Here is a 26,570-nt window from a genome sequence, read left to right on the forward strand (position 1 = left end):
TGCCAGTGTAGACACAGCCCTCCTGGAGGCCAAGAACGTCAACTTTCGCAGTGCAGCATCTGTACTACTGTAAAGTCAACCATGCAAGGTCAAATTTAGCATTACTCCTTGTGAATGGCCCTAAAAGTCAATGAAATGGGCTTGGTGGAGTGGCCTAATGCAGCAAAGTTTGACCTAAACTACCAGTGTAGACCTGGCCTTAGTATCATTGATTGAGAGCCAACTGTAAGCTCTTCATAGTCCAAATATAGAGGAAGCCCCAAGGAATTAAATCAGACTCATGCAAAAGAGTTCATCTGAAGGACAAAATGTAGGCTTGGACAAGGTTTTTTAATTATTATTATTCTTTATAGCTTTAGTTATTGAAGAGGCCGTGAGGAAGAACATTAAGGAATGACTTGAAACATGCAAGTTGTTTGGTGCATAAAACGTTGAGTTTACCCATCTGCAAAGAATCAATAAAATACTCAGTCCACTCATCTGAAATGGCAGTTGTGAGGCTTATTTAAAATCTTCACGTGCCTTGATATCCTTAGATTATAGGCTCAGTGTAATGAGTCATACAGGCAAACAAATGTACAATTTTTAGTATATTTCGCTAGGGCTTTCCTTATTTGCAAAGCTCGGGTCAATGAATACAGGTTGGACCTCCCTGGTCCGGTGCCCTGGGGACCTGACAGATCTCAGATGAGAGATTTTGCTGGACACGGGGAGGTCATTTCTGGGCCCCTTGCTGCTGGCCACCCCACCCGGCCCACTGGCCTCTTGACCGGCTTCTCACCTCCTCTTGGCCCTGCTGTCCTCCCTGGGCAGCCATCACTGCCCTGGCTCCAGGTCCCACTGTGCAGCCGCACGTACCGTGCTGGGGCTCTGGATCCTGCCGGGCAGCCAAGCACACCGTGCTGGGGATTCTGGTCCCACAGGCAGCTGTGTGCCACAGACTCCTCCCACCAAGCTGCAACCCCACTTGGTAGCCATGTGCGTGTCGCCCAATCCTGCTGGGCAGACCTCCTGCCACACACTGATGGCGGACTCACTGCGGGCAGCCCACTGCCTTGCCGGCCCCACAGGGATCCCTGCCACTGGCGCTCCACTGGGACTCTCTGGCCCTGCAACAGCCATGCTGGACCATGGATGTTGTCAGAGGAGAGAATCCCGGTTAAGAGCGTCTCAACCTGTCCAGCCCTAAAACATAACAGATTCTGCTGTCCGAGAGCATCCACTAGCGTTAATGATGATTTTGAGAGCTCTTATCTGCATAAGGCATACTCATCTCAGTTGTGCCGATATTGTAGCACAGTGATATCCTATAAACCTACATCGTCTGTGTAACTTTTTCAAGCCTCCTTTTTCCCTGATCCCCAGGAAATGATTCTAATGGAATGGAACCCAGGGGAGGTGAATTTAAAATGGTGTACAAATAAAGGTAAGATCTGAAAAAGGCAAGCGTGTATCAGTAGAGTCGCTACAAGCAGACAGTGCATGTGTTGTGTCCAACAATAGCAGCATGTGTGACTTGAAAGGCTCTTTCCTTATAAACCAAAAGGCTCATGGGGATGGTTTATTCACACTAATCTTCAAAGCGACACCCAGTCCAGAGGTTCCTGCTCCAATACATAAATTCAGTTCCACTCTAGCAAGAATCATTTGTACAAAGTGCCATTGTTATTGATGACCATGGGTTGACGCCGTGTGTGTGTATTATATTTCTTCTTCCACTTGCACAAGGGGCATCTAAAACCCCTCAGCAACACGCCTCTGATGTATAGTTACATGTGACAATTCTACATTCAAACTTGCACTGAGTCAGCTCAGAGTGGAGTGGGTTAAATGGAGTATTACAATGCCAAGAGCTCATCTGGAACTAATAATTTTTGAGGCCACCAAAAGTGAAGAGAGAAGGGAAAAGGAGGTGGAGCATACGGAGTTTCAGTTTGGTTAGCGGTAAAATAAGGCTTATGCTGCCATCTACTGGTCTTATGCATTGCTGTTCAGCGCACTAATTCTTTGAATATTTCCACACACAGAATTGAATATTCATTCTTTAGCCCATTTGTTTTGGAAGTAGCCCACTCAGAACTCTATATGGTCTACTCAGTCACCAACTCAGCATAACCAGAATTGAAGTCAGGCCTGCTCTTTTCTAACTCCACTGTTGAGCATCCAGTGGGCCTGCTGTAAAGGAAATAGACCTGGGAGACTGCCTTGTTCCATATTTCCATCTTAGCTCACTTTGTTATTGCTGCCCCTTGCATAGGGTTCACCGCCATGGAAGGAGCTTTGCCTTTAATTTGGGAATTGTTAACAAAGCACTAAGATATTGGCTGCAGCACAAGTCACAGGACACAACTAGAGTTGAAGACCCCACATCTGTTTCATCTCAGAATGAGGAACTGGTCCAACGCTTTAGCCCCACCTGCTGGAGTTGGCTCTCACATTCCAGAGCTCAATGAACGTGACCTGGTTGTTTACGGTGACTGGAACCTAACAAGTCATTGGCGTATTCTCCAAGGTTAAGGCATTTGAGTCTCTTTTCCATTTTTTTTTCACTTTCATCACCCTAAATTGTCTTATATTCTTCAAGCATGTTCTCCCAGAAGACATGTGCTTGTAACAGCGAGCTCACAGCTATTGCTATGCTCAGGGCAAGATTACCTAAGTGTATGGTAATCTAACAGCAATGCTGTAGATACAGCTAGATGAGTCAAACTCTCCTGTCAGCGTGTCAGCTCAGACCCGAGGTTGAAGAGGCTCCATTGTATCTGAGTATCTCGACAGATTAGCCATGAGCTGTGTACAGGGTTGGCTCGAGCCATTATGGCGCCCTGGGCAGCGGGCGCGCAATGCATGTGCGGCTCTGAACTCGGGCGCACGGGTGTGCGCAGCCCCACCCCCCCGGCATGCAGTGCACCTTACAGCTGCAATCGGGCGCCACGCAGCCCCCGGCCCTGGGCACGTGGCGCCCCTTACAGCTGCCATCAGGAGCCCTCCATACGTTGGCGCCCCGGGCAGCTGCCCAGCTAGCCCCCCCCCTTAATCCGGCCCTGGCTGTGTAAAACACATGGGTTATGTCTACACTGCTCCTTCCTGTGCAAAAAAAATGCAAATGGGGTGGTGTCGCCTCGCACCTCATTTGCATAATTAATTAGGCTCCGTTTTTGCGCAAGAAGCTTTTGCGCAAAAAGGAGCCCTCTACACAGCTCCTTTTTGCCCAAAACCCCTCTCTTGCACAAGAACCATTCTTCCTGAAAAAAAAGAGGAAGAACGACTCAGGCGCAAGAGGGGGGTTTTGTGCAAAAAGGAGCTATGTAGACAGCTCTTTTTTGCACAAAAGGCTCTTGCACAAAAACTGAGCCTAATTATGTAAATTAGGTGCAGCAATATTGCACACTTCTCCTTGTTTGCATATTTTTTTGAGCAAGATGGGGCAGTGTAGACATAGCCTTGGTGAGCTGTGAATTACTCATTTAAACAGGCCTCCAAGGCTGTCTTTGAGACTAAGGAACAAGAGTGGGACTTTGGCCTCCTGGCTTTTTTTCCTAGTTCTGCCGATGGCTTCCTGTGTGACCTTGAGAAAGCCATTTTGCCTTTCGCTGTCTCAGCTTCCCCTCTCTGAAATACACTATCTGCCCCTGAGTGCCATGAGGCTCATCTCAACATGAGTGTTAAGCACTTTGGGTATGTCTACACTAGAAAGTTAGTTCGAACTAACTTTCCTAGGCGCTACACTAGCGCTCCGTTAGTTCGAACTAGTGGGAGGCTAGTGTGTAGCCCTTTAGTTCGAACTAGTGGGAGGCTAAGGCTTCCCAGGTTTCCCTGGTGGCCACTCTGGCCAACACCAGGGAAACTCTATTGCCCCCCTCCCGGCCCCGGAGCCCTGAAAGGGCCACGGGCTGGCTACTCACTTTGTGCCAGTTGCAAGGCTGCAAGCACCCGTGCCAGCACAGCCTGCACCTGCCACAGGATGAGCCAGCCATCCGAGGGCTCCCAGCCCTCCACTGCTCCCCAGGACCAGCCTGGCGGCTCCCAGGAGCCTGCCCGGGGGCGCAAAAGGCGGGCGCCCACCTGGTCAAGTGCGGAGATCGTGGACCTCATCGAGGTTTGGGGGGAAGCCTCCAATGTCCACGATCTCCGCACTAGCCACCGGAACGCGGCCGTCTACGGACGCATGGCTGCCAGCCTGGCCGCCAGGGGCCACCAGCGCAGCCGGGAGCAGGTGCGCTGCAAGATTAAAGACTTGCGGCAGTCCTACTCCCGGGCCTGCCAGCCAGGGGCCGACCCGGAGGCCTGCCCCCACTTCCATGCCCTGGACCGCCTCCTGGGGGCTCATGCCGTCCCTGCCCCCCGGGACGTGATTGACCCCGGGGCAGAGGGACCACTCCTGGAGACGGAGGAGGAGGAAGAGGGCTCTGAGAGCCAGGAGCCTGCCGCCAGCCTGCCCAGGACCCGGGACCCCCGAGGCACCCCACAGACCCACTCGCCTGTGTCGTCTGAGGCCGGGGAGGCGTCCACCTGTGAGTACCCTCGTTTTCCCCTTATGTGTACGGGAGGCTGGGGCGAGAGGGAGCCCCGGGACCGTGCGCCTGGGCCTTGCCCACCACGGAGCAGCAGCTGGGGATCCTGCAGGGGCCCTGGCCTTGCAGAGGGGAGCTGGGTTTCACACACCTGGGCCCCTGGGGAAATTGACCGCTGGTCTTCTTGCACCACAGCTGCAGCACCGGGGCCTGCAGGGCGCACCACACCGCCTGCAGCAGCCGCCCGTGCCCAGGCAAGCAGGACAGCCAGGAACCAGGAGGACTACCAGAGGCGGCATCTCCGGTTCCTGGATCGACAGCTCCGTCTCCAGGACCACTGGGTCCAGGAGGACCTCAGGATGCGCCGGAGGAGTCTGGAGGCCCTGGAGGAGCAGGGCCGTGCCCTGCGAGGCCACCTCCAGAGCCTGCTGGACCGCTTTCCATTTCCTCCTCCCCCTGCTCCCCCTCTTGCTCCCCCTCTTGCTCCCTCTGCTCCCACTCCTGCTTCCGCTCCTGCTTCCTCCACACCCCCTGTCCCACCTGCATCCCCCTCCACAACCATTCCCCACCGACGCCCCCGGACCCGCAGTGTGGCGAGACGGGAGAGGCAGCCGGACTCCCACCCCTGAGCTTTCCTTTCCCTTCCTCCCTTCCCTCCCCTTCCAGCTCCCTTGTCCCAGGTTTCCCCCTCCCTTCTCCCACCTTCATTCCTCCCTCCCCCCACCCCAGTTCTGTGAAATAAACAGACGTTTTTGTTGGAAAAACAGGTGTCTTTATTTGACAGTAGGTAGGGAGGGGAAAGGGGAAGGGGGGGGTAGGGTGGAAGAAGGCCCCAGTGGGGCATGCAGGGAGAGGTCAGTCCTCCTCCTCCTCCACCTGGAAGCTCTCCCGCAGGGCTTCCCGGATCCGGATGGCCCCCCGCTGGGCTTCCCGGATGGTGGCGGTGCAGGGCTGACCGTAGTGTCCAGCCATGCGGTCAGCCTCAGCCATCCAGGCTGGCAGGAATCCTCCCCCTTCCGCTCACACAAATTGTGGAGCACACAACATGCCGCCACCACGGGAGGGATGTTGTGCTCGGCCAGGTCCAGACGGGTGAGGAGGCATCGAAAGCGGGCTTTCAGTCGCCCGAAGGCCCCCTCCACCACGATCCGGGCCCTGGTCAGCCTGGCATTGAAGGCCTGGCGGGAGGGATTGAGGTGCCCCGTGTAGGGTTTCATGAGCCACGGCTGCAGTGGGTAGGCGGCATCCCCCACCAGGCAGACGGGCATGTCCACGTCCCCGACCCTGATGTGGCGGTCGGGGAAGAAGGTCCCGTCCTGCAGCCGCTGGCACACGGAGGAGTTCCGGTACACCCGTGCGTCGTGTGCTTTGCCGGACCAGCCCATATTTATGTCCGTGAACTGTCCCCGGTGGTCACACACGGCCTGCAGGATGACGGAGAAGTACCCCTTGCGGTTCATGTAACGGGACGCCTGGTGTTCCGGGGCACGGATGGGGATGTGCGTCCCGTTGATGGCCCCCCCGCAGTTGGGGAAGCCGAAGGCGCCGAATCCCCGGATGACAGCGTCCGGGTCGGCGAGGCGGACCACCCTGCGGAGCAGCACCCGGTTGATGGCCTTGACCACCTGCGGAGAGAGACACAGCAAAGCGCCAATCAGTGGGGCGCCCGGGTGGCTGGGAGCGTGCATGTCCTGGCAGTGCCCCGCGCCCCACTCCTGGAAGCAACCCCCCTGGCGGCGTGTAGTACGGCCGGGACAGCCCGACCCCTCCGGTGCGGGGCGCTTTCGCCTCCTCCCGCCCCCCCCTTTGTCCCTGGGGCGGCCCATCCCCTCCTCGCAGCCCCCCTTCCCCCCGGCTCGGTGGCCGACGAGCGCCGTACCTGCATGAGCACTGCTCCGACAGTGGATCTCCCCACGCCGAACTGGTTCCCGACGGATCGGTAGCTGTCCGGCGTGGAGAGCTTCCATAGGGCAATGGCCACCTGCTTCTGGAGGGGGATGGCGGGTCTCATGCGAGTGTCCCTTCTTTGCAGGGCAGGGGCGAGCCACTCGCAGAGCTCCAGGAAGGTGTCCCTCCTCATCCTAAAGTTCTGGGTCCACTGTCAGTCGTCCCAGCGCTCCAGGACGATGCGGTCCCACCAGTCGCTGCTGGTGTCCAGACGCCAGACGCGGCGGGGCACGCCGGTGCCGGGGCGCCGCCGCGGCTCCTCCATGGCCCCCAGGGCGGCCAGGCGGAGAGGCAGGGGGCTGATGTTCCCCAGGTGGTGCCAGGCAGCCTCGAGCCATTGCTGGCAGGCTTGCAGCAGCAAGTCCAGAACGTGCACCAGAAGGTGCAGGGCGAGCCGTGGCTCCATGTTGCCACCTGCGGCGGCCCCCCCCGAAGGGAAGCACCAACACAGACGGGCACAGAGACCGACGCTTTGCTGTCCCTCGGCGAGATCGGCAAGCAAGCAGGAAAAGCTGAGAACCGGCTGTCCAGGGCGGTCCCTTTAAGCACGAGCCTCAGATAGCCTCAGACAGCAGCCACACAAAGCAACTGCTGACCTGATGCCCTGCCAGAACCGGTTTCAGCTGCCCTTAAATGCCCCCCTGCGTCCAATCAGTGTGGCTGCGCTAGTTCGAACTAGCAAAACGCTAGTTTGAACTAGTTTTTAGTTCTAGACGCGTTAGTTCGAACTAGCTTAGTTCGAATTAACTAATTCGAACTAAGTTAGTTCGAACTAGCGCTGTAGTGTAGACGTACCCTATGAGACTGTGATGGGGTGTCTGGCCTGCTCTGGCCCTTTAAGTGTAAAACCCAGCCCTGGGAGAGGCCTGAGGGCAAAGCCTGCAGCTGAGGCAGATACAGCCACTTAGGGTCCAGTTAGGGGTTGTATAAATAAGGGCTCCCAAGGAAGCAGAAGAGACACTCTTGCTCTAGCTGGGGAGGGAGAGGGACCTGACTGCTGGGGGATCTTGGGGCTTCCCAAGACAGCGCAGGGCTGGCCTGTTCTCACTCCCAGGCTACGTCTACATTGCAAGATTTTGCGCAAATACTCTTTAACGCAAGAGTTTTTGCATTAGAGTATTTGCACAAGAGAGCGTCTACACTGGCATGTGGTTTTGCGCAAGAGCATCCGTGCCAATGTAGACGCTCTCCTGGCCAAGAAAGCTCTGATGGCCATTTTAACCATTGGGTTTTCTTGCGCACGAAATTCATGTTACCTGTCTACACTGGCCTCTTGCGCAAGAGAGTTTATTGCTGAGCGGGAGCATCAGAGTTCTTGCGCAAGAAGCCCTGATTTCACACATTAGAATGCCAGTGCTTTTGTGCAAAATCTTGCCAATGTAGATACAGCCCCAGTGTGCAGGGCCTGAGGCAAAGCCTGAGGTACTAGGGCTGCAGGGGGGCAGCCAGGATAGGACGAGGCAGCAGGTTCACACTCCCTTGCCAATGATGAGTGGCCATTTCAGGTGGCAGTTTGCCACTGTGGCAGGGGCGAGATGAAGACTGGCAGTTGGTCACTGAGGCAAGGTTGGTCTAGGCGGATTGGGGAGGGAAGGACCCCTGAGTGCAGAGACCGATAAACACCCTCCCAGAAGAGGATTGAGAGGGAACAATTGTGGGCACTACAGGAGGGTAATGTCCTGCAGACACTGTGGTCTGCGGGCAACGCGAACCAGAACTGACATGGGGAGACATCAGCCAGAGGGAGATGTCCGGCAGGCAGATGCGAGCTAATTCCCAAAGCTACCAGCAGGAGGTGCCATGGGGCTGAGTCTGCCCTGTGACAGAGACCTTTGGCGGGAAGATGCTGTATTGATAAGTGTTATGAAGAATAGAACTGCCTCTGAAGTTAGCTCAGGGACATTTTATAACAATAACCAGCAGCCCTGCCCAGACATGCTTCCTGCAGTGTGAGCAACCAGCCTTCTTTTCTTGCTTTGCTCTGGCTCTGTGCTCCAGCTCCTTTCCTTGTGACTGATGTGACATTTCTTCCTTCAACCAATTCCCCACTGGCCTCTATTCCACCTGACTTGGGTCCAGTATCTCCCACTGCACTTGCAAGCAATACAATCCTGTCTTTTTAGCACCATGGTTAGTGCCAGGCAGCTTGGCCAGCTGAGTGTACACCAATGGAATATCAGCTAGACTTGACATTGGAGACTTCGGGGATGTGGGCTTGAGTTTATGGGAAAGAAAGAAACCCCATGTCCTAGAAGAGCCCTGTGTTGTTTTCTACTGACTGTGTCTGCCAGGATGCAAGATGTACACCCTTGTGACTTTTGGATCTTCAGAAAAAAAGTTACCTTCTCATAACTGTTCTTTGAGATGTGGTGTTCACACTCCTTCCTATCAGGTGTGCATGCTGCATGCATGGTTGTCACAAACATTTTCCCTTAGCAGTTCCTGTTGGATCATGCTGCCCAATATATGATCCTGCCAACCTGCCCCCCTTCAATCCACAGAATCGTAGGACTGGAAGAGACCTCAGGAGTCATTGAGTCCAACCCCCTGCCCAAGGCAGGACCAATCCCAACTCAATCATCCCAGCCAGGGTTTTGTCAAGCCGGGACTTAAAAACCTCTCGGGATGGAGATTCCACCACCTCCCTAGGTAACCATCCCAGTGCTTCACCACCCTCTTAGGCTGTGTCTAGACTACACTTCTCTGTCGATAGAGAAATGTAGATTAGGCACGTCAAAATTGCTAATGAAGCAGGGATTTAAATAGCCCTGCTTCATTAGCATAAACATGGCCGCCGCTTTTTTTCGAAATGGAGCTTTTTTGGAAAAAACAGCAGTCTAGATACGGATCTGTTGAAAATCAATCCTTTTTCGACAGATCCCATAAACCTCATTTTTTGAGGAATATAGGATCTGTCGAAAAAGGGTTTATTTTCAACAGATCTGCATCTAGACTGCCGGGTTTTTTTTAAAAGCTCAGTTTTGAAAAAAAGTGGCAGCCATGTTTATGCTAATGAAGCATGGGATATTTAAATCCCTGCTTCATTAGCCATTTCAACATGCCTAATATACATCTCTCTGTTGACAGAGAGGTATAGTCTAGACGTAGCCTTAGTGAAATAGTTTTTACTTAATAGCCAACCTAAACCTTCCCCATTGCAAGTTGAAACCATTGCTCCTTGTTCTGCCATCCGTCACTACTGTGAACAGCCTCTCTCCAGCCTCTTTGGAACCCCTCCTAACAGTAGTTGCAGGCTGCTATCAAATCCCCCTCCCTCATCTTTTCTGTAGATTAAAGAAGCCCAAATCCCTCAGCCTGGCCTCATAAGTCATGTGCTCCAGCCCCCTCATCATTTGTGTTGCCCTCTGCTGCACTTCTCCAGTGTCCTTTCTGTAATGGGGCGTGAGGACAGAACTGGATGCCGTACTTTAGATGTGGCCTCACCAGTGCCAAATAATTGGGAATAATCATTTTCCCCTGATCTGCTGGCAATGCTCCTACTAATGGACCCTAATATGTCGTTAGCCTTCGTGGCTACAAAGGCCCACTGTTGACTCAGTTCCTTCTTGCCAGCTACCCCCACAGAAGGGAAGGAGGATGAGCATTGGAATGACCACGAGCTGGTTCCAGCCCCACTTCTGTAGTCTGAGGGGGAGATCTGGAGAGCTCAGTTTCAGCTCCCCAAGGGGCTGATCTATCTCTAGATGACTGGGAAAGGCAAGGTCCTGAGGCCATAGACCTAGAGTCTCTGGAAGGGGTACCCTGGGCCTGACGGTAAGCCCAGGGTGCCCAAAAGGGCCGTTGCCTCCGTGGCTGCCTGGCCACATGCACATCCCTTTGGCACCTGCCTGACCTGGGCTGACTGCCTCAGACTCTGAAGAGTCCAGGGCAATGACCGTGGTGGTTCCAAAGCCCCCTGCGCCAGTCACTGGTGCCATGTGGAAGAGAAATGGGACCAGTACCACAATGGTTTCCCCAAGATTGGTGCTGAGTGTCTGGTGCTGGCAATCGGCAGCTGGGCTCTGGTGCAGCTTGTCAGTGCCAGTCCTGCGAGGGTGTTGTGGACGAGTGCTGATCCATCCTGGGTGCCAGGGGGCATAGATCATCATGTCCCAGTACCAAGTGTGTTCTCTCTGGGCTCGGTGCTGGTGATAGGGATTCAGACTGATGCCTGTGGATGGCATTGGTCTCATCAATACTGGAGGTTTGTCCCTAATAACCATGGACTGAGCTGCAGTCAGCTCTATGCAATTTCTTGTGGCTTCAAAAGTGTCTGGGGTGGAAGGTGGCTTTAACAGCACCACCTGGCGCGGTGCGGCCGGACAGTTGCCATGTGCTGGACATGACGGTGCTGTCTGAGGTGCTGGAGCTGACAGCACCAACTCTTGCTGTCTGGAAGTCAGGCCCTTCCTTGGCTGCAGCAAGGCATTCCCTGTCAGTGCTGCAGCTCTCTGAGGCGAGCGCCCTGCCCTCTATGTCTGTGCATGCCACCTGTGTGGCACTGGGGAAGTAGAGGGATCGCAGGTGCCGAGGGTCACTCACACTAGAGTCCTAGAGTCCTTCCTTGGCACCAACTAGCAAACCGATGCCGGAGTGTTCAGGCCCAAGTCCTGGTGGTCTGAAGACACTGGATGAAGTGCAGATTCCGTGAGCAGCTTCTTCAAACAGAAATCCTGCTCCTTTTTCATCCCTGCAGAATTTGCAGCGCTTGGTCTGGTGTGCCGCCCCAGACACTGTGGGCAAGAGTTGTGGGGGTTACTATTTGGCTTGTGCTTGTGCTTCCAGGCTTGAAGCCCTGAGCTTGTGCCATAGCCTGGAGGACAAGAGGTGAGGGGATTAGGAATGTGAATGGTTAACCAGTAACCCCCTCACCCTTATTGGGTGAGGCGTATCAGTGACGGGTAACTGGAGGGAGGGCTGGGGCAGCCCCACCTGCCTCCCAGCCCCCAAGCGGTGATGGGCCCAGCCAAGCCAGAGCAGCAAGCCGCAGGCAGGGGCTGCCTAGCCCCCCACCTTCTTTTAAGTGGCTAACACGTTGAACACAGTTGATTAAATTGGATCAATTAACTGATTAAATGGGGTTTTACATCCGTGGGTGGATGGGAAAGATCCTGCTCAGTCACCTACACTAACAGTATTAACAACTATAAAACAAATACTAGAGGCATTTGCAAAGCAAGAGAGTCCCAATTCCAAAGGCCACCATGGATGATGGTAGGAAGGATTTGACAGTGAGGGTCAGTTCGGTAGGGTCATATATTGAGCACCATGAAGGCGTTGCTCCAGGGGGCTCCCGAGCTGACCCCATGTGAGCTGCTAAGGGAAAAAGTTTGTGACGACTGTGCATGCAGCACGCAAACTGGAATCGTCAGGTACTCAAAGAACCCAATCTTTCTTTTTGCTGACCCTTTTCTTCTCATGGACAGTTGGGAGCTACATTCTTACAACCAGGCTCTAGTCCTGCTTTGGAGAGTTATTTTTTCTTTGCATTTATCTTGCCCAGAGGGGTTAATACAAATACTGGTGCCCGGGACAGAACAAGCTTGGGTCACAGAGGGAAAGAACACAGGAACCAAGTCTTCAGCTGTTGTTTTGAGGGCTGAGTTCGTTTGTTTCTTGAAATGCCTAATGCTTTTCAAGAAATATCTTGGCAATTCTAGCTTTGCTGTGCTGACCGGGGATGTGAACAAGTCATTTCCATCCCACCCCCCGGCCTGGCTGCCTCTATCAGAAAGAGGCAGCAAGGGGGGGGGGGGAAGAGATGCTTCAAAGCAGCAGCGCCATGTGGAGCCGGGGGTCAGCTGGGGTCTCTCCTGCTGACTCTGGGTTCCATGTGGCACTACCTCTTTGCAATGCTGTAGGAAGCACGGGGCCAGTGGGGGACTGCTTGAGTCCTCTGCTTGCCCCGTGCTCCCTGAAGTGTTTCACTTTTGAAGTGTAGCAACAGCCATGGAGGTGCCCTTCTCGACTAATCGAATAGTCAATGCAAATTGCATCAACTGTTGGATTAGCCAATTAATCTAAATGTAACATCCCTAGTGCTGACAGCCACTGGTTCTATAGTCATCGGCTGCGTCTAGACTGGTAAGTTTTTCTGCAAAAGCAGGTGCTTTTGCAGAAAAACTTGCCAGCTGTCTACACTGGCCGCTTTGAATTTGCGCAAGAACACTGACGATCTAATGTAAGATTGTCAGTGTTCTTCCACAAATACAATGACTCTCCCGTTCAGGAAAAAGCCCTCTTGTGCAAATGCTTTTGCGCAAGAGGGCCAGTGTAGCCAGCTGAGAACCGTTTTGCGCAAAAAAGCCCTAATGGTGAAAATGGCGATCGGGGCTTTCTTGCGCAAAACCGCATCTAGATTGGCATGGATGCTATTCCGCAATAAGTGCTTTTGCGCAAAAGCGTCCGTGCCAATCTAGACGCTCTTTTCCACAAATGCTTTTAACGGAAAAACTTTTCAGTTAAAAGAATTTGTGGAAAATCATGCCAGTCTAGACGTAGCCATCATGTTTAGTTTGCAGTGTTTGATTCTGGATGGACATAATGGGAATATTATTTATTTGTATTGTAGTAGGAGGCCCAGCTGTGAGCCAAGACCCTATTGTGCTGACTGCAATATAAATCTAACACAAAAGGCAGTCTCCTGCTTCAAGGAACTTACAATGCAACTATAAGATAAGCATGATAGGAGTGTTCAGGAAAAAATAAGACTGTGCCTTAGTGTCCTCATCTGTGAAATGGGAGTAATGAGACAGATTTGTAGATCTTCTGATGAAAAGAGCTGGGCAATACAAGTATTATCATGGTAAAAATACAGTGTGAAAAATCTGGAAGTTAGACATCTTATACTTTCACCTTGTGTTGCCCCCCCGCTATAGATGCTCACCTTCTCTATAGGATGCAGTGGTAGCTAAGATGGTTTCCTTGTGGGAGAGGAGGGGAAAAGATCAAGCCAGTGTGTTAAGCTGCTTGAGACAGGAATATATCTCTGTTTGTACTGTGCTTGGCAGGAGGAAGTATTGCCTGATTGTGCCCTCTAGAGCCATCTTAACATAAATGCCAAAGAGCAAGGATAAGATAATGTGTGATGGGGATTCTGCAGTGCTCAGTTGTCAAGCTAAATGTGAAAATATTTACCATGAAAATGATCACTATCCACAGAACTTTTTTATCCTGAAAACATAATAAAAGTTAAACAAGATTCATCATACAAACATGCACATACTTCTGTATCAAAGCTCATTACGGGAGACATTCAGGCATGTGGACTATATTTTAAGCCCCAATGCAGTCTTGTCAATCCCAATGTTCAAAAGCCGTAAGTCAGGTTCTCACAAAATCTTGAGACTGCCTAGAAAACCATGCTGTTCTTGAGAAATTCATGAATGCTGGGTTCTTTAGAGGTCACATTTACAAATTTATCTCTCTGACCACAAGGGCTAGAAACTTATTTTTTAGAGGAAAGCTGAGAGTCTTATAGAATCATGTGACTCCGGGAGTTGAGGCTTTAAGGAAAACATTAAGTATCATGAGGCTTGTGATTAAAACCATGAGAGCTGGCATCAGTGAAATGGGATTTGTTGGCACAACACAGCAGGTCAATTTCAGACTCTGTCATTGATAAATCTATTTACAAAATACATCCTTTAAATAATAAAAAAACAACCCAGTGCTTAGAAATAGCATCAAACATTTTTATTGTACTCCAAAAAAACAAACAAAAAAACAAATCACCATCTCAGGATACACGTAAAGTGGATTTTTTTAAAACATCTGTTTTCTTGACTCATTTAATTGTTTTTTATTCAGTGAAAAAAGTTTGACATTGAAAAATAAAAAAATCCTTCAAAATTGTGCAATAAGACACTTAAAATCAGCAGAAATCAGTAACTGAAAAAAAACATAAAAAAGCAATCAAAATGATAAATATCTAAGCATCACGCTAAAGAGCTTACAGAGGAGAAGCTAATGCTGATGAGATCGGTTGTTTATATTATGTGCTGCCAGTTTAGAATGATCACTGTTTGTTTGTAAACCCCTTGAAGTTGATACTATAGTGAGGAAGCTTCCTGGTTCCAAGGTTACTAACTCAATTAGGCCAGTCAAATTCTGAAGTCCATTTGAAAAAGATGTGGAATTTATTTAGGAAAATATTACTCTCATCTTTCTTGAAATACAGTGTCTAAAGTTGGACTGACAAATCAGCGACATTTGTCATTAAATCATTTGAGGTCCCGGTAAACCAGAGAAAACATGCTGATTCTCTGTACATGTATTTGTGGCACAAGGGCATCCTGGTTTGCTAGGGGAATGTTTAGCATCCTAGAGACTGAAGCTCCTCTGTCCACTGAGCATGGTCAGTGGTAAAGCAAGCTCTACCAGCTTTACCAATATTACTTCACACCAGCCCGGGAGCAACCGTCTCTAGGCCAGGCTCCTGGCCATATGCTTTTGGATTCAGAGTCTGGAAACAGCTTTATTAATTAGTGCTGTGTTGTGGTTAGGCTTTAATGTAATGACCACCTGTCTATTGAGAAATGGGCAGAGATCTTTCAACTCATTTACCAAACACTGAGTTGTGCTGGACTCCGTCTGGTGACCTAAAAGTGAAAATTCCATTAATTGAGAGTACGGGTTGAACTTCTCTAAACTGGACCTCTCTGGTCTGACAACATTTGTGGTCCAGAAGGACCATGGACGTTCCAGACCAGAGAGTCCCAGTGGAGGGCTGGCAGCTGGGAGCCCTGCAGACCAACATGGCTGCCCAGCGAGGCTAGGGAGCCTGACACATGGTGGTGGGGCTGGCAGGGCAGAAGGGCCCGTGGCAGGGAGGAGGTGGCTGGCAGGCCAACGGCCGAGCTAGGACTGGGGGGGTAACGGGGGCTGCGGGGGCCAGAAATGACCTCTTCTGGACTGTCAAAATCCCTCATCTGGAACAAGTCAGGTCCCACGGGTGCCAGACCAGGGAGGTCCAAACTGTACCATTCCACTAGAAAGCCACGAAGAGTAAATGTGGGGTTTGTTAGTCAGGATTTTCATGATCCTAACTATTTTTGATCTGTGACTGAGATCAAAACTACTTTCCTGGTAATCATGTACAAGTACTACATGCAGAATGTATGCTGCAGTTAGTGGCAGTGCTACGTATAAAATCACTGTAGCGCTTTCAATAGACAGCTGAATATAGACTATCATTCTATGGACAAGGCTGTTGCTATACAGAGAACTGAAGTAATTTGTTCACAGTGCAGAGAAAAACTGGGCCTGGTTTCATTTTCCTGAAGGGGTCCTCAGATTTCAAGTTTAGGAAATGGAAACTTCATGTATATTTCACTATATAAGATAAAAAACCAATGATCCAATATAATTAAAACGTTCATCTGTTGTCTTTAGTTCAAATGGACTTAAGAGTGCTGGCTTACTTCTAATGTGTGCCATGAACAATAAAACAGACTCAAAAGTTCACTCAGGGTTACATAACTAGAAGAGTCATTTAAAAAAATAACCAATAGTCAAAAACAAAATCTACTTCTTCAGATGACCGGAGTCTGGACATCCAACACTCCGGTCATCTGAAGAAGTGGGCTGTGCCCACGAAAGCTCATTATACCATCTACATGTTTTGTTAGTCTTTAAGATGCTACTAGACTATTGGTTGTTTTTTAAGTTTTTCCTGTTACAGGCTAACTTGGCTACCCCTCTCAAGCTAGAAGAGTCAGGTACAATGGATACCCTTTTGGTGGACATATTAGCTACGTCTACACTGGCATGAATTTCCAAAAATGCTTTTAACGGAAAAGTTTTCCGTTAAAAGCATTTTCGAAAAAGCGCGTCTAGATTGGCAGGACGCTTTTCCACAAAAGCACTTTTTGCGGAAAAGCGTCCTTGGCCAATCTAGACGCGCTTTTCCACAAAAAAGCCCCGATCGCCATTTTCGCGATTGGGGCTTTGTTGCAGAAAACAGTACTATGCTGTCTACACTGGCCCTTTTGCGCAAAAGTCTTTCGGAAAAAGACTTTTGCCCGAACGGGAGCAGCATAGTATTTCCGGAAAAGCGCTGATGATTTTACATGAGATCGTCAGTGCTTTTCCGGAAATTCAAGCGGCCAGTGTAGACAGCTGGCAAGTTTTTCCGGAAAAGCTGCTGATTTTCCGGAAAAACTTGCCAGTCTAGACACAGCCATTCTGGCGTCCTTGTTCACGAGGGTTAAGGGATTTGTTGGAATAGTGCCTTCTTTTGAAATCTGATGCTGTGTAGTGTGATAGGGCAGGTTAAAGGACTTGATGGATGGGGAGAGAGGCAGCTCAAAAAAAAAACCCCAAAGAACAAAAAAACCCAGCAACAGTCTTGGCTAATCAGGGGAAGCTGAGACAGGGCTGCTATAAATCAATTAAGGGCCAGGTGAGCTGATTCAGCCTTGCCACTGACACAGGACCTCTTTAAAAACCTTGCCTGTGAGGGAGGGCAGGGGAGAGTGGAAGACGAGTCTGGAGGAGGTGAAGGGAAGTGAGAGCTGATAAGGAAAAGGATAGAGAAGCTGAAAAACAGAACATCCGCACTGCCAGAATAGAGGAGGAAGGTAAGGGGCCTGACAAGGAGCGTTTGGGCTTCCTTCCCCAAGTGGGCTGAGAGCCCAGCCAGTGATGGAGGGGGACTGGTTACTCAGCCCAGGCTGACCAGGGTGTCTGTCCCAGTGCCTGTACAGCCAAGAGGCAGAAGCCCAAACACTGGGAAGGGCTAGTGAGACTGTGGATCGTGGACAGAGCAGGGGTCTAGGACCCAAGAATGGGTCTGACACTGCCATAGTAGACAGAGCCAAATTTCAAACTAAGCTCTTTCAATTTAGACTCAGAATAAAGCTACGCAAATTGTGTAGCACAAATTGTGTAGCTTATTCTGACAGAAGGGTGCTGTCTAGATGCACCCTTAGGGTGACAATTTGCTTCACATTTCATAACACTACTGCACCAAAACAAGAACAAAATCTGGATCTATATTGTGTGCACCGTATTTACAACGACCCCTTGCCCATATCTGGGAACAAGATTCTGTGCTTCAAAAGTTCATAAAAATATACAATTTATCCATCACTGCATTGATCTTGCTCATATTCCCTGGAACATACAGTTTTCCATTTATATAAAATGCACTAGCCCTGTAAGACTGGTTTGACAAGAGCACAGTGGTTATTTCTGCAGTAGGAGGAAAGTTTTGAGAGTTGAGGCTCTCATTCAATGACAGTACTAGTCACACAAAGTAAAATTCACACACACACTCCTCTGCATGGAGGAGAGCTTGCCTGAGGCCTATAACCTGCTTCATGACACTTCAACCCTTAAGTGAGCTAAAGCAATACCCAGGCTAAAGCAATACCCAGGCACTGAGCTTTATTCCACCCACATTGCATCAACCGAGGCACTGTTAACCAGGAGTATTTTTCATTTGTAACTAAGTGGCTCACACTGGAAAGAGTCAGTATTTTGTACAGCTGAGAAGTGAACTCAGTCTAAGTGACCAGCAATGATCAGTCACCCAGGGGAAGTAGGTTGCCAGGTTCAAAAGTTTGAAAACATCCTACTGGAGAATCGCTACAGTTTATTTAAAGTGGCCATGAGTTATTAATAGTTGGAATTGGTCTTAGTGTGTGTGTCCCTACACAGGAACAAAAGGCATGGGTTAAATTCTGCTTTGCCTCAGGTGAGTCTTTCCACTGAAGTCAACATGACTGTTTAGGTAAGTAAAGCATACAGGATTTGACCAGTATCAGTGTCTAGAGACACACACATACCCCTTTTGAGATACTATTACACTATTTCTTTTTAGAGATTGTGCAGTAATATCTATTTAACAAAACAAAACAAAAAATCCACCACATCCCTGGATTCGTTCTTTTTTTTTTACTTCCCCCCAGCTTCCCAGAAATGTATTCAGTAAATCTAGGGATTTGTCACCCTGAGTCAAATTTTTGATCTTGGATATATTGGTGTAAATCGGAGGTGATTTAATTTCCAACAAACTTTATTGGAGTTCCTCCAAATGTATATCTCACAATCAGAGCTGGCCCGAGGTATGGGCTAGTCAGGATACTGTCCAGGGCGCCCCAATGTAGGGGGCACCGCGCAGGGCCAGGCAGGGGAGCCACCGTGCATGCTCCGCGCGTCCATGGTGATGCCACGCATGCGCCGGGCACCCGGGGGCGGGGCCGCGTATGTGCCGGGCACCCGGGAGTGGCGCGTGCCCAGGGGCGGGGCCGTGCATGAGTTGCACTCCCGGGGGCGGTGCTGCGCTCCTGGGGCCCGGGGTGCGCAAATGGCTCGGACTGGCCCTGCTCACAATAGCATCTGGCCCTCACACAAAGTAAAAACAAGCAAGTCATAACTCTAAATAAAGGAGTAGTGTCCTTAAAATCCAATTCCATTTTGGTTCCCCCCCATTTAAAAAAAAAGAAAAAGAGCTCATTTGTCACTGGGGAATGACACTCTGCCAGCAGCTGATTTAGTATTTCTGTAGTGTATTGAACCATATAGAACTTCTACTATTTGTACATTTTCTTGCTTGAAATTAATCACTTGTTTATCTAAACATAATTGACCTTGCTGGCCTCACCCTATCCATAGGAAGACTGCAATTATATTTTCAAGTTACACAACAAAGATACTTTTGGTTAAAATATTTATATAATGACAGGACAACACATTGTATTTTACTGGTATAGAGCCAATATGTGTTGCAAATATAAAATATGTATAGATGTGATCCGTGAACACTCACTTACAGTATTTGCTCTTGGGCTGGCAAGTAGTTTTGACTCTATGGGTTGAATTCAAACTCTACTGTCACAAAAAGCTAGACAATGGTACCAGATGTTTTTAACTGCTAACGTTTAGCTTTGTAGCTGATGGTGTGTTCGCAGTAAGTGCAGAACAGATAATGATCGGAATAGATATATATATTACTTCTGAAGCTGAAGTTGAAACCACAACTATTTTGAGGAAATAGTAATGAAGGAATATAATATGCTTTTGTAACCCCAAATAAATTCAGATTTTCAGATAAGTAGAGCTTCATAAGACTGTGAAAAACCTGCATTCAAAGCACTTTCTCTAGTTTAAGACAGCATGTCTCCACCCCACCCTCCGCCTGCCCATCAATATAACAGCATCCTAAAGAAGTTCAATAGAGGAAACACGTTGGTCAAACTGCATTTGACAGCATGTACTGAAATGTGTTTTTAAAGACAGTGACCTCTTTTTCCTCTTAGTTTCCAATTTTTATCAATAATGTATTTAACTAAAGGATCAGACTAACGTAAATACACGTTAGGTAACCCTACAGCATGTAGGGCAATGCTGGTGATGCACAGGACTCCATGGTCTGGAGTTCTGTCAGGCAGAAAAGGTCAGAACTGAAAATTGTGGAGTTTAGGATTAATTATCTAAATCCATATTAAGGGCTAGACCTCTAAACAGTTCCATACAAGTAACTTGCTAGTACTATGGAAGTCAGTGGTACTAACATGTCTAAAGTTACTAATATGTATTAAATATTTGCACAATCTGGACCTTAATCACCTAAATTAGACCTTGACTCAGCAATATACTTAAGCATGTACATAAATCTTATGTACATGAGTGGTGACTTGAATGGGAATATTTACGTGAATATAAGCAGGCTCATACTTAAGTACCTTGACTGAATCAGGATCAAAAAGTGGTCTGATTGGCTTCAGGGACAGAATCAATGGGAGCTGTGGGTCCCCTTTTTGAAAATGAGGCCACCAACATATTTAGATCTTTATGAATGTAAGTGTTGCACATTTGGCCCTGAGGTCTGGTTCAGAAAAGTCAAAGAACTGAAGCACATGTGTAAATCCCATTGATTTCATTGGGACTTAAGACATGCTTCAAGGTAAGAAAGTGCTGAAGTGCTTTGCTGAATTTGGCCCCAGAGTTTTAAAATTTTGACTCCATTTTTTAACAATGGGAGGGGGGGTTAAAATTAACTATTTTTATTATTATGGCAGTAACAATGATTGTGATAGCAAAAATCTATTGCCGTGCAAGATAAAATGGTGCACATTCTACACAATGTGTACAAAGTTTGACAGTTCTGGAAATCTGATCTAAAGCATGTTTCCCAATAAATTAACACAACAAAAACACTTTCATATAAAACAAAGTCCAAAGGTTGATTTTTTTTAAGTAAATGTAAAACCATCAGGGACTATATTACTTGTCTCCCTCACTATATATAATCTCCTGAATTTTTAAAATAAATTTCTTATTGTCTTAGAAAAATAAAAAAGAGTAGCCAATTTAGTGAAGAGAAAACATCTCACAGACTTAAAAGCATGCCCAGCAAGCACAGCCTTGTAAGACTAAATTAATGTTAAAACAAAGCAATTTGTTTCTAAATCAACCTGGTCTGCAGTTCACAATTGATTACTACAAAGTGTACTTTTTTATTATTTTGGCCCATATAAAAATAATGTATTGCAACTCAAAGTGCATTTTTTAAAATAAACAATCAACTATTTTTATCAAATGAAATATTTACACCATTTGGTTTACAGTCAGAAATGTGCTTCATGCAATGACCATCGGAACATCATCTGAGAATCCAGTTATCATAGGGGCTTCGTCATCCTCATCGCCTGGAAAGTAAACACAATGCTCTGTCATGTTGCTACAGCAGTTTGATGCATTCTAAGGCCAGAAGGGACCATTACATCATCTAGTCTGACCTCCTGCATAATCTAGGCATAATGTAGTGGAGCAGGCTAAGGAAGCACTTGACCATTTGAGCCAATTTCCTCTCCCTAACTGAAGGTGCAGAGGACAATTTGCTTCATGTGTAGATTTTGGTACAGACATGGCAGTTTGGCATTAAAGCGAGACCTTGGAGTTAACAATAGTAAAAAGCATCTTATTTATGCAGGACCTGATCGACCACATGGGATATAATCCTACCAACAGACTTCAACAGGAACAAGAACAAACCCAGAGACTCATTCCAAAGTGTCCCCAAAACAGAAGTTAGGTGCCTGTTCTGCTCCCACATAAGTCAATGGAACTTGTACAAGAGTTGAATACAGCCCAACACACACGCACAAGAACTTATTTGCCATTGAAAATACAGCAGTCTCTGGGGTGGAGCTGAAACTGGGACAATTTTGGCTGAGGACACTAGAATAAATTTGGATTCTGACAGTGAGTGTAGTATTCTGTAGTATTCTGTAGTATTCTGTAGTATTCTCTCAACACAGACATGGAACTAGATTCTCTTCTGGTTTCAACGGAATTCAGTGGATTTATTCTAGCAGAGAGCTTGGCTCAGAGATCCTAACCCTTTGAAGTGCATGGGACTCTTGTTTCCAATGGGCATAGGACAGAAACTCCAACAGGGAGAAGGTGGCTGAGTTGGCCCAAGCAGGAGCTGAATCTGTGTTTCCATGTATTGAAAATGCCAAGGGATGGTAGATAAAAAGGAAGAAAGAGGATGTATCTGTCCATTCATGCAGCCCACTCACTAGACTAGTTGCCCATCACTGCCATACATCCTTATTGGCCAGTGCTGTGTATGTGTCAGGCCATGGTTTGAGAAGGTACGGTCAGCGACGTGTAGACTACACTCTTATAGATGTTGCCTGTGAGGTAGGCTGGGACTAGAGTCAAGGGCAGATGGCACAAGAGCTGCAAATAATGTGCTTCAGAAACATAAAATTGTGCGTCGCTTTGAGGAAGTTTGGGACCTGCTCTCTGCTACTGAAATGTGACCAAGAACTACAAACATTTCAACAGCTTACCAGCTACTCAGATCAGTGCATCAAGAGAGCTTCAGTGGATAGATACACAAACCTCTCATAAAATTGCAGGACATGGAATAGTGCTACTTACCTAAATCATCACCAGAAGAGAATATGGCTGAGCCAAGGCGGGAGCTGTAGTGGCTATTTGCAAAGGCAGTGAAGCTATTCTGCAGTCTTCTGTGTCTCATGTACAATACAACAAACCCTATCCCCATGGTCACGAGCAATAGGAATAATACTGGGACCACGATGGTCGCTACATCTGTGGATTTACCAGTTTTCGATGCAGAGGCATCTTCACCTATGAATGGGAAAAAAAATGCCATTTGCAATTGCTGCTTTACAGTGTTCGGGTAACTGCTGTCGGTTTAGTTTCCTAAAGATCTTCCAGTGGAATAATGACTCTGCATGGTATAAAATCACAATGGCATTTAAATCCTGCTAACAGTGGTGATCCCCTCTAGATGCCCTCTAGCAAAACACGTAACTGGAATTTATAATATTCGAAGCCCTTGGCCTGAAGAGCACACAGTAAAAAAACCCAACAAAACAGCTTTTGTTTTTGTATTTAAAAGACAGGCTTTGATCATGTCTAGTTTAAGGCAGAAACACAATGAATGAAAACATACCAGCTCCTAGTTCATCATACAGAAGAGTAGCAGGCTCCCCACACATCTGTCCACTATAAAGGCATCTGGCCTGAACTGTGAATGTATAGTTGTGGCCTATCTTCAGGTTGGAAATTTTGAAGAAGTTCTCTGTGGTGTTCCCAAGATAAGCTGTGATATTCATTGTGCTATCAAACATATGTATCTCATAACCCTGAAATGCAAGGAAAAAATCCAGAGAATAAAACCCAGATCACTCGGTTCTTCAGGGTTTGTTATTTCAGACACACACACACCCCCCTTTTTTTTTTTTTGCTAATGTATTTAGCCCTGTTGACAGCAATTATACACATTTTCTTCAGGAATATAAACATTCACCCTAACCTCAAGGGCCTAGTCTAGTGCTGAGAGATTTCAGCCTCCATTGGTAGAGCCCTGCAAATCCACAGATACCCACAGGTATTCATATCTGCCACTCATGTCTGCAGATACGGAGGCAGATGCAGCTACAAATTCTGTGTGTAGAACCCTGCAAATTTGTGGATATCTGTTTTATATCTGTGGGTATTTGCTCTATGGATGTGGATATCCGCACATCACTTTTGCAGATGCGAATACCAATTTTGTATCTGCACAGGGCTCTATCCATGGGCTATTCAGTGCTTAGCATCTCTCTCACACTGCCAAAGACAGAATGATACTTTTGTGGCATGGATCCTCTTGGATTAGGATTGAGCACCACCAATTCCACTTCCTGTAGATCTTCTTTCAGTCTTTAGGTATTTCAAGCACTACTGCTGTGACGACCTCCATACGAAAGGTTTGGTGTCTCCTTGAACTGTTTGATTGTCCTACTCCGTGGAGATTTTCAGAAAGGGCGATCGATATTCTTAAAAGCTACTGAAATGGGTCTCATCTCATTGATGAATAAACAAAGCTATCTGCATGCAAGAGGAATATCAGGAAAACTTTGTGGAACAGGGAGGTGTACTGTCTTTTTAATGAGTTCATGAAGTTACTCCTCCTAGGCCAGTTTGCGACTCCACTGCAGGTTAGAATGGGCATCTGGGTCAGTGAAGGGGAAGAACTGAGCTCAGAGAAGCAATCTGGAATGCCTTAAAAACACCAAAATGCTGACCCTAGCCCTGAGTCCTGAAGGTGAAGTTTTATAAGCAGGCAGGGTTGGCTGGAACTTGCCTCTCCCTTCAGTCTACCCTGGTTCCTTGTGGTTCTTCCACACCAGTGTCTCTCACCTTCAACAACAGAAGAGTAAGACAGGTTGGGTAATGGAGTCCACTGGAACAGCTGTATTGCAGAGATAGTGTAGGGCAAGGCATGCTGGGAAAGAAGGGAGATTCCTATCTATCTAGCCACAGGCAGACACACAGGAATGTGCACACACTGATATGCACGTCAGTGCATTGTGTTCTCAAGCTGGTCTGTAAAACGGCACTTAATTCACCTTGAACCATACCAGCTTCTTAATTAACAAACAAACAAAAACCCCAAAACCAAAGCAAATGTAGTGACTTACCCGGTTTTCATTAAAATTGCTTTCTTTCAAGGCTAAACTCTTCCAAAAAAGCAGAATATGATCATTTTCTGTTAGAATTTTTAAGGCATCTGGTGCAGATAGTGAGACTGCAAATGGGGAAAATAGGCAAACGTGTTACTTAATAGTATTGTCTCTATTTTTAGAAACTGCAATAAACAAGATCACTGAGAGTTCATCTATCTATCTATCTATCTATCTATCTATCTATCTATCTATCTATCTATCTATCTATCTATCTATCTATCCCCACCCCATCTATCTATCTATCTATCTATCTATCTATCTATCTATCTATCTATCTATCCCCACCCACCCCCTCTATCTATCTATCTATCTATCTATCTATCTATCTATCTATCTATCTATCTATCTATCTATCCCCACCCCATCTATCTATCTATCTATCTATCTATCTATCTATCTATCTATCTATCTATCTATCTATCTATCTATCCCCACCCACCCCCTCTATCTATCTATCTATCTATCTATCTATCTATCTATCTATCTATCTATCTATCTATCTATCTCCACCCACCCCCTCTATCTATCTATCTATCTATCTATCTATCTATCTATCTATCTATCTATCTATCTATCTATCCTCACCCACCCCCTCTATCTATCTATCTATCTATCTATCTATCTATCTATCTATCTATCTATCTATCTATCTATCTATCTATCTATCTATCTATCTATCTAACATTCGGCAGTGTTCTATATACACTGAAACGATATGAAGGACCCTCGCCACTGAAATCAATGAGAGTTTTGCAACTGGAATCAATGGGAGGAGCAAATGACTGGTAGGCATGCTGCTTGCTGACTACAACAAAGAAGACATGTTTAATGCCTACACTTAAGAAGGTGACAAATTCCCTGCCTGACACTGTTAGTGGCTGCCCTCTTTTAAGAGTTTTTTTAAGTGCTTTTCCTGGGAGTTACAGATGCTCATTATCTCTCAGGATCAGTCCTCAAGTATGGAAAATAGATTGGATGACATAAGAACACCGGTGTCTCATACTAGATCAAATCAATGGTCCATCTAGCCCAGGGGTCTCAATCTCATGGCCTAGGGGCCATCTTCAGACTTGAGCATATTTGCAATCCAGCCCATGACATCCTGTCTGAAACATCCACTCCATGTGCAGTGGCAGTCAAAAAAGTGAACAGAATGTTTGGGAATCATTATGAAATGGTTAGATAAGAAGACAGAAAATACCAAATTGCCTCTATATAAATCCATGATACGCTCACATCTTGAATACTGCAAGCAAGTGTGGTTGCCCCATCTCAAAAGAGGTATCTTGGAATTGAAAAAGGTTCAGAAAAAAGTAACAAAAATAATTATTGGTATGGAGCAGCTTCCGTATGAGGAGAGATTAATAAAACTGGGACTTTTCAGCTTGGAAAAGAGATGACTAAGAGGAGATGTGATAGCAGTCTATAAAGTCATTACTGGTATGGAGAATGCAAATAAGTAAGTGCTATTACTCCTCATAACACAAGAACTAAGGATCATCAAATCAAATTAATAAGCAGCAAGTTGTTAAAACAAACAAAAGGAAATATTTCTTCACACAACATGAAGTCAACCTGTGTGGAACTCTTTGTGAAGGCCATGATTCTAAAAAGAACTACAGGTTGAACCTCTCTAGTCTGGTGCCCTTGGGGCCTGACCAGTGCTGAACCAAAGAATTTCCCTAGGCAATATATTCCATTGTTTAATCACCCTGAGTTCAGAACTTTTTCCTAATGTCCAACCTAAACTTCTGTTGCTGCAGTTTAAGCCCATTCTTTCTTGTCCTATCGTCAGAGGCCAAGGAGAAATTTTTTTCCCTCCTCCTTGTGACACCCTTTTAGATACCGAACCCCCCCTCCCCTTTTTTTGAAAGAACCCTATAAACCTCATTTTTGAAGGAATAAGGGTTCTTCCAAAAAAAGGGGGGAGGTTGCACAAAACCCCCCATCTAGACTGCTTTTTTTTTTAAACCCTCTTCCAAAAAAGAGATCGGAAGAAGATATGCAAATTTGTGTCGAATTTGCATATGTTCTTTCAGAAGCCGAGGGTAGTCTAGATGTGCCCTCAGTCTTCTCTTTTCCAAACTAAAGAAGTCCAATTCCTTCAGCCTTG

At 47.3% G+C, this 26,570-nt stretch overlaps 2 protein-coding genes across 3 annotated transcripts in view; one reads left to right on the plus strand and one right to left on the minus strand.

The window, feature by feature from the left end:
- The first annotated feature begins 4,146 nt into the window (after positions 1 to 4,146).
- Positions 4,147 to 10,974, plus strand: LOC142824435 (uncharacterized). Its single transcript, XM_075916386.1, has 3 exons — positions 4,147 to 4,514; positions 4,710 to 4,996; positions 10,732 to 10,974. The coding sequence occupies exons 1-3, from the start codon at positions 4,169 to 4,171 to the stop codon at positions 10,972 to 10,974; spliced, it is 876 nt and encodes a 291-aa protein (XP_075772501.1). The 5' UTR covers positions 4,147 to 4,168.
- A 3,157-nt stretch (positions 10,975 to 14,131) lies between these two features.
- LOC142824489 (sortilin-related receptor-like) overlaps positions 14,132 to 26,570 on the minus strand; it is a 157,717-nt gene continuing 145,278 nt past the window's right edge. For both annotated transcript variants that reach the window (XM_075916502.1, XM_075916503.1), the window contains exons 45-48: positions 24,413 to 24,519; positions 22,900 to 23,092; positions 22,359 to 22,571; positions 14,132 to 21,115 (exon numbers count right to left, since the gene is read on the minus strand). In XM_075916502.1, coding sequence (XP_075772617.1) covers positions 21,048 to 21,115; positions 22,359 to 22,571; positions 22,900 to 23,092; positions 24,413 to 24,519 — 581 coding nt within the window. In that variant the 3' untranslated portion in view covers positions 14,132 to 21,047. The remainder of the gene's footprint in view (positions 21,116 to 22,358; positions 22,572 to 22,899; positions 23,093 to 24,412; positions 24,520 to 26,570) is intronic.

The sequence above is a fragment of the Pelodiscus sinensis genome, unplaced genomic scaffold, assembly GCF_049634645.1.
Source record: "Pelodiscus sinensis isolate JC-2024 unplaced genomic scaffold, ASM4963464v1 ctg35, whole genome shotgun sequence".
NCBI classification, from domain to species: domain Eukaryota; kingdom Metazoa; phylum Chordata; order Testudines; family Trionychidae; genus Pelodiscus; species Pelodiscus sinensis.

Coding starts and splice junctions, on each gene's coding strand:
- LOC142824435 (XM_075916386.1), top strand. CDS start 4,169: ATGGCTGCCAGCCTGGCCGCCAGGGGCCACCAGCGCAGCCGGGAGCAG. Junction 4,515..4,709: donor GGCCGGGGAGGCGTCCACCT/GTGAGTACCCTC, acceptor CTTGCACCACAG/CTGCAGCACCGGGGCCTGCA. Junction 4,997..10,731: donor CCCCTCTTGCTCCCCCTCTT/GCTCCCTCTGCT, acceptor TGGCTTCAAAAG/TGTCTGGGGTGGAAGGTGGC.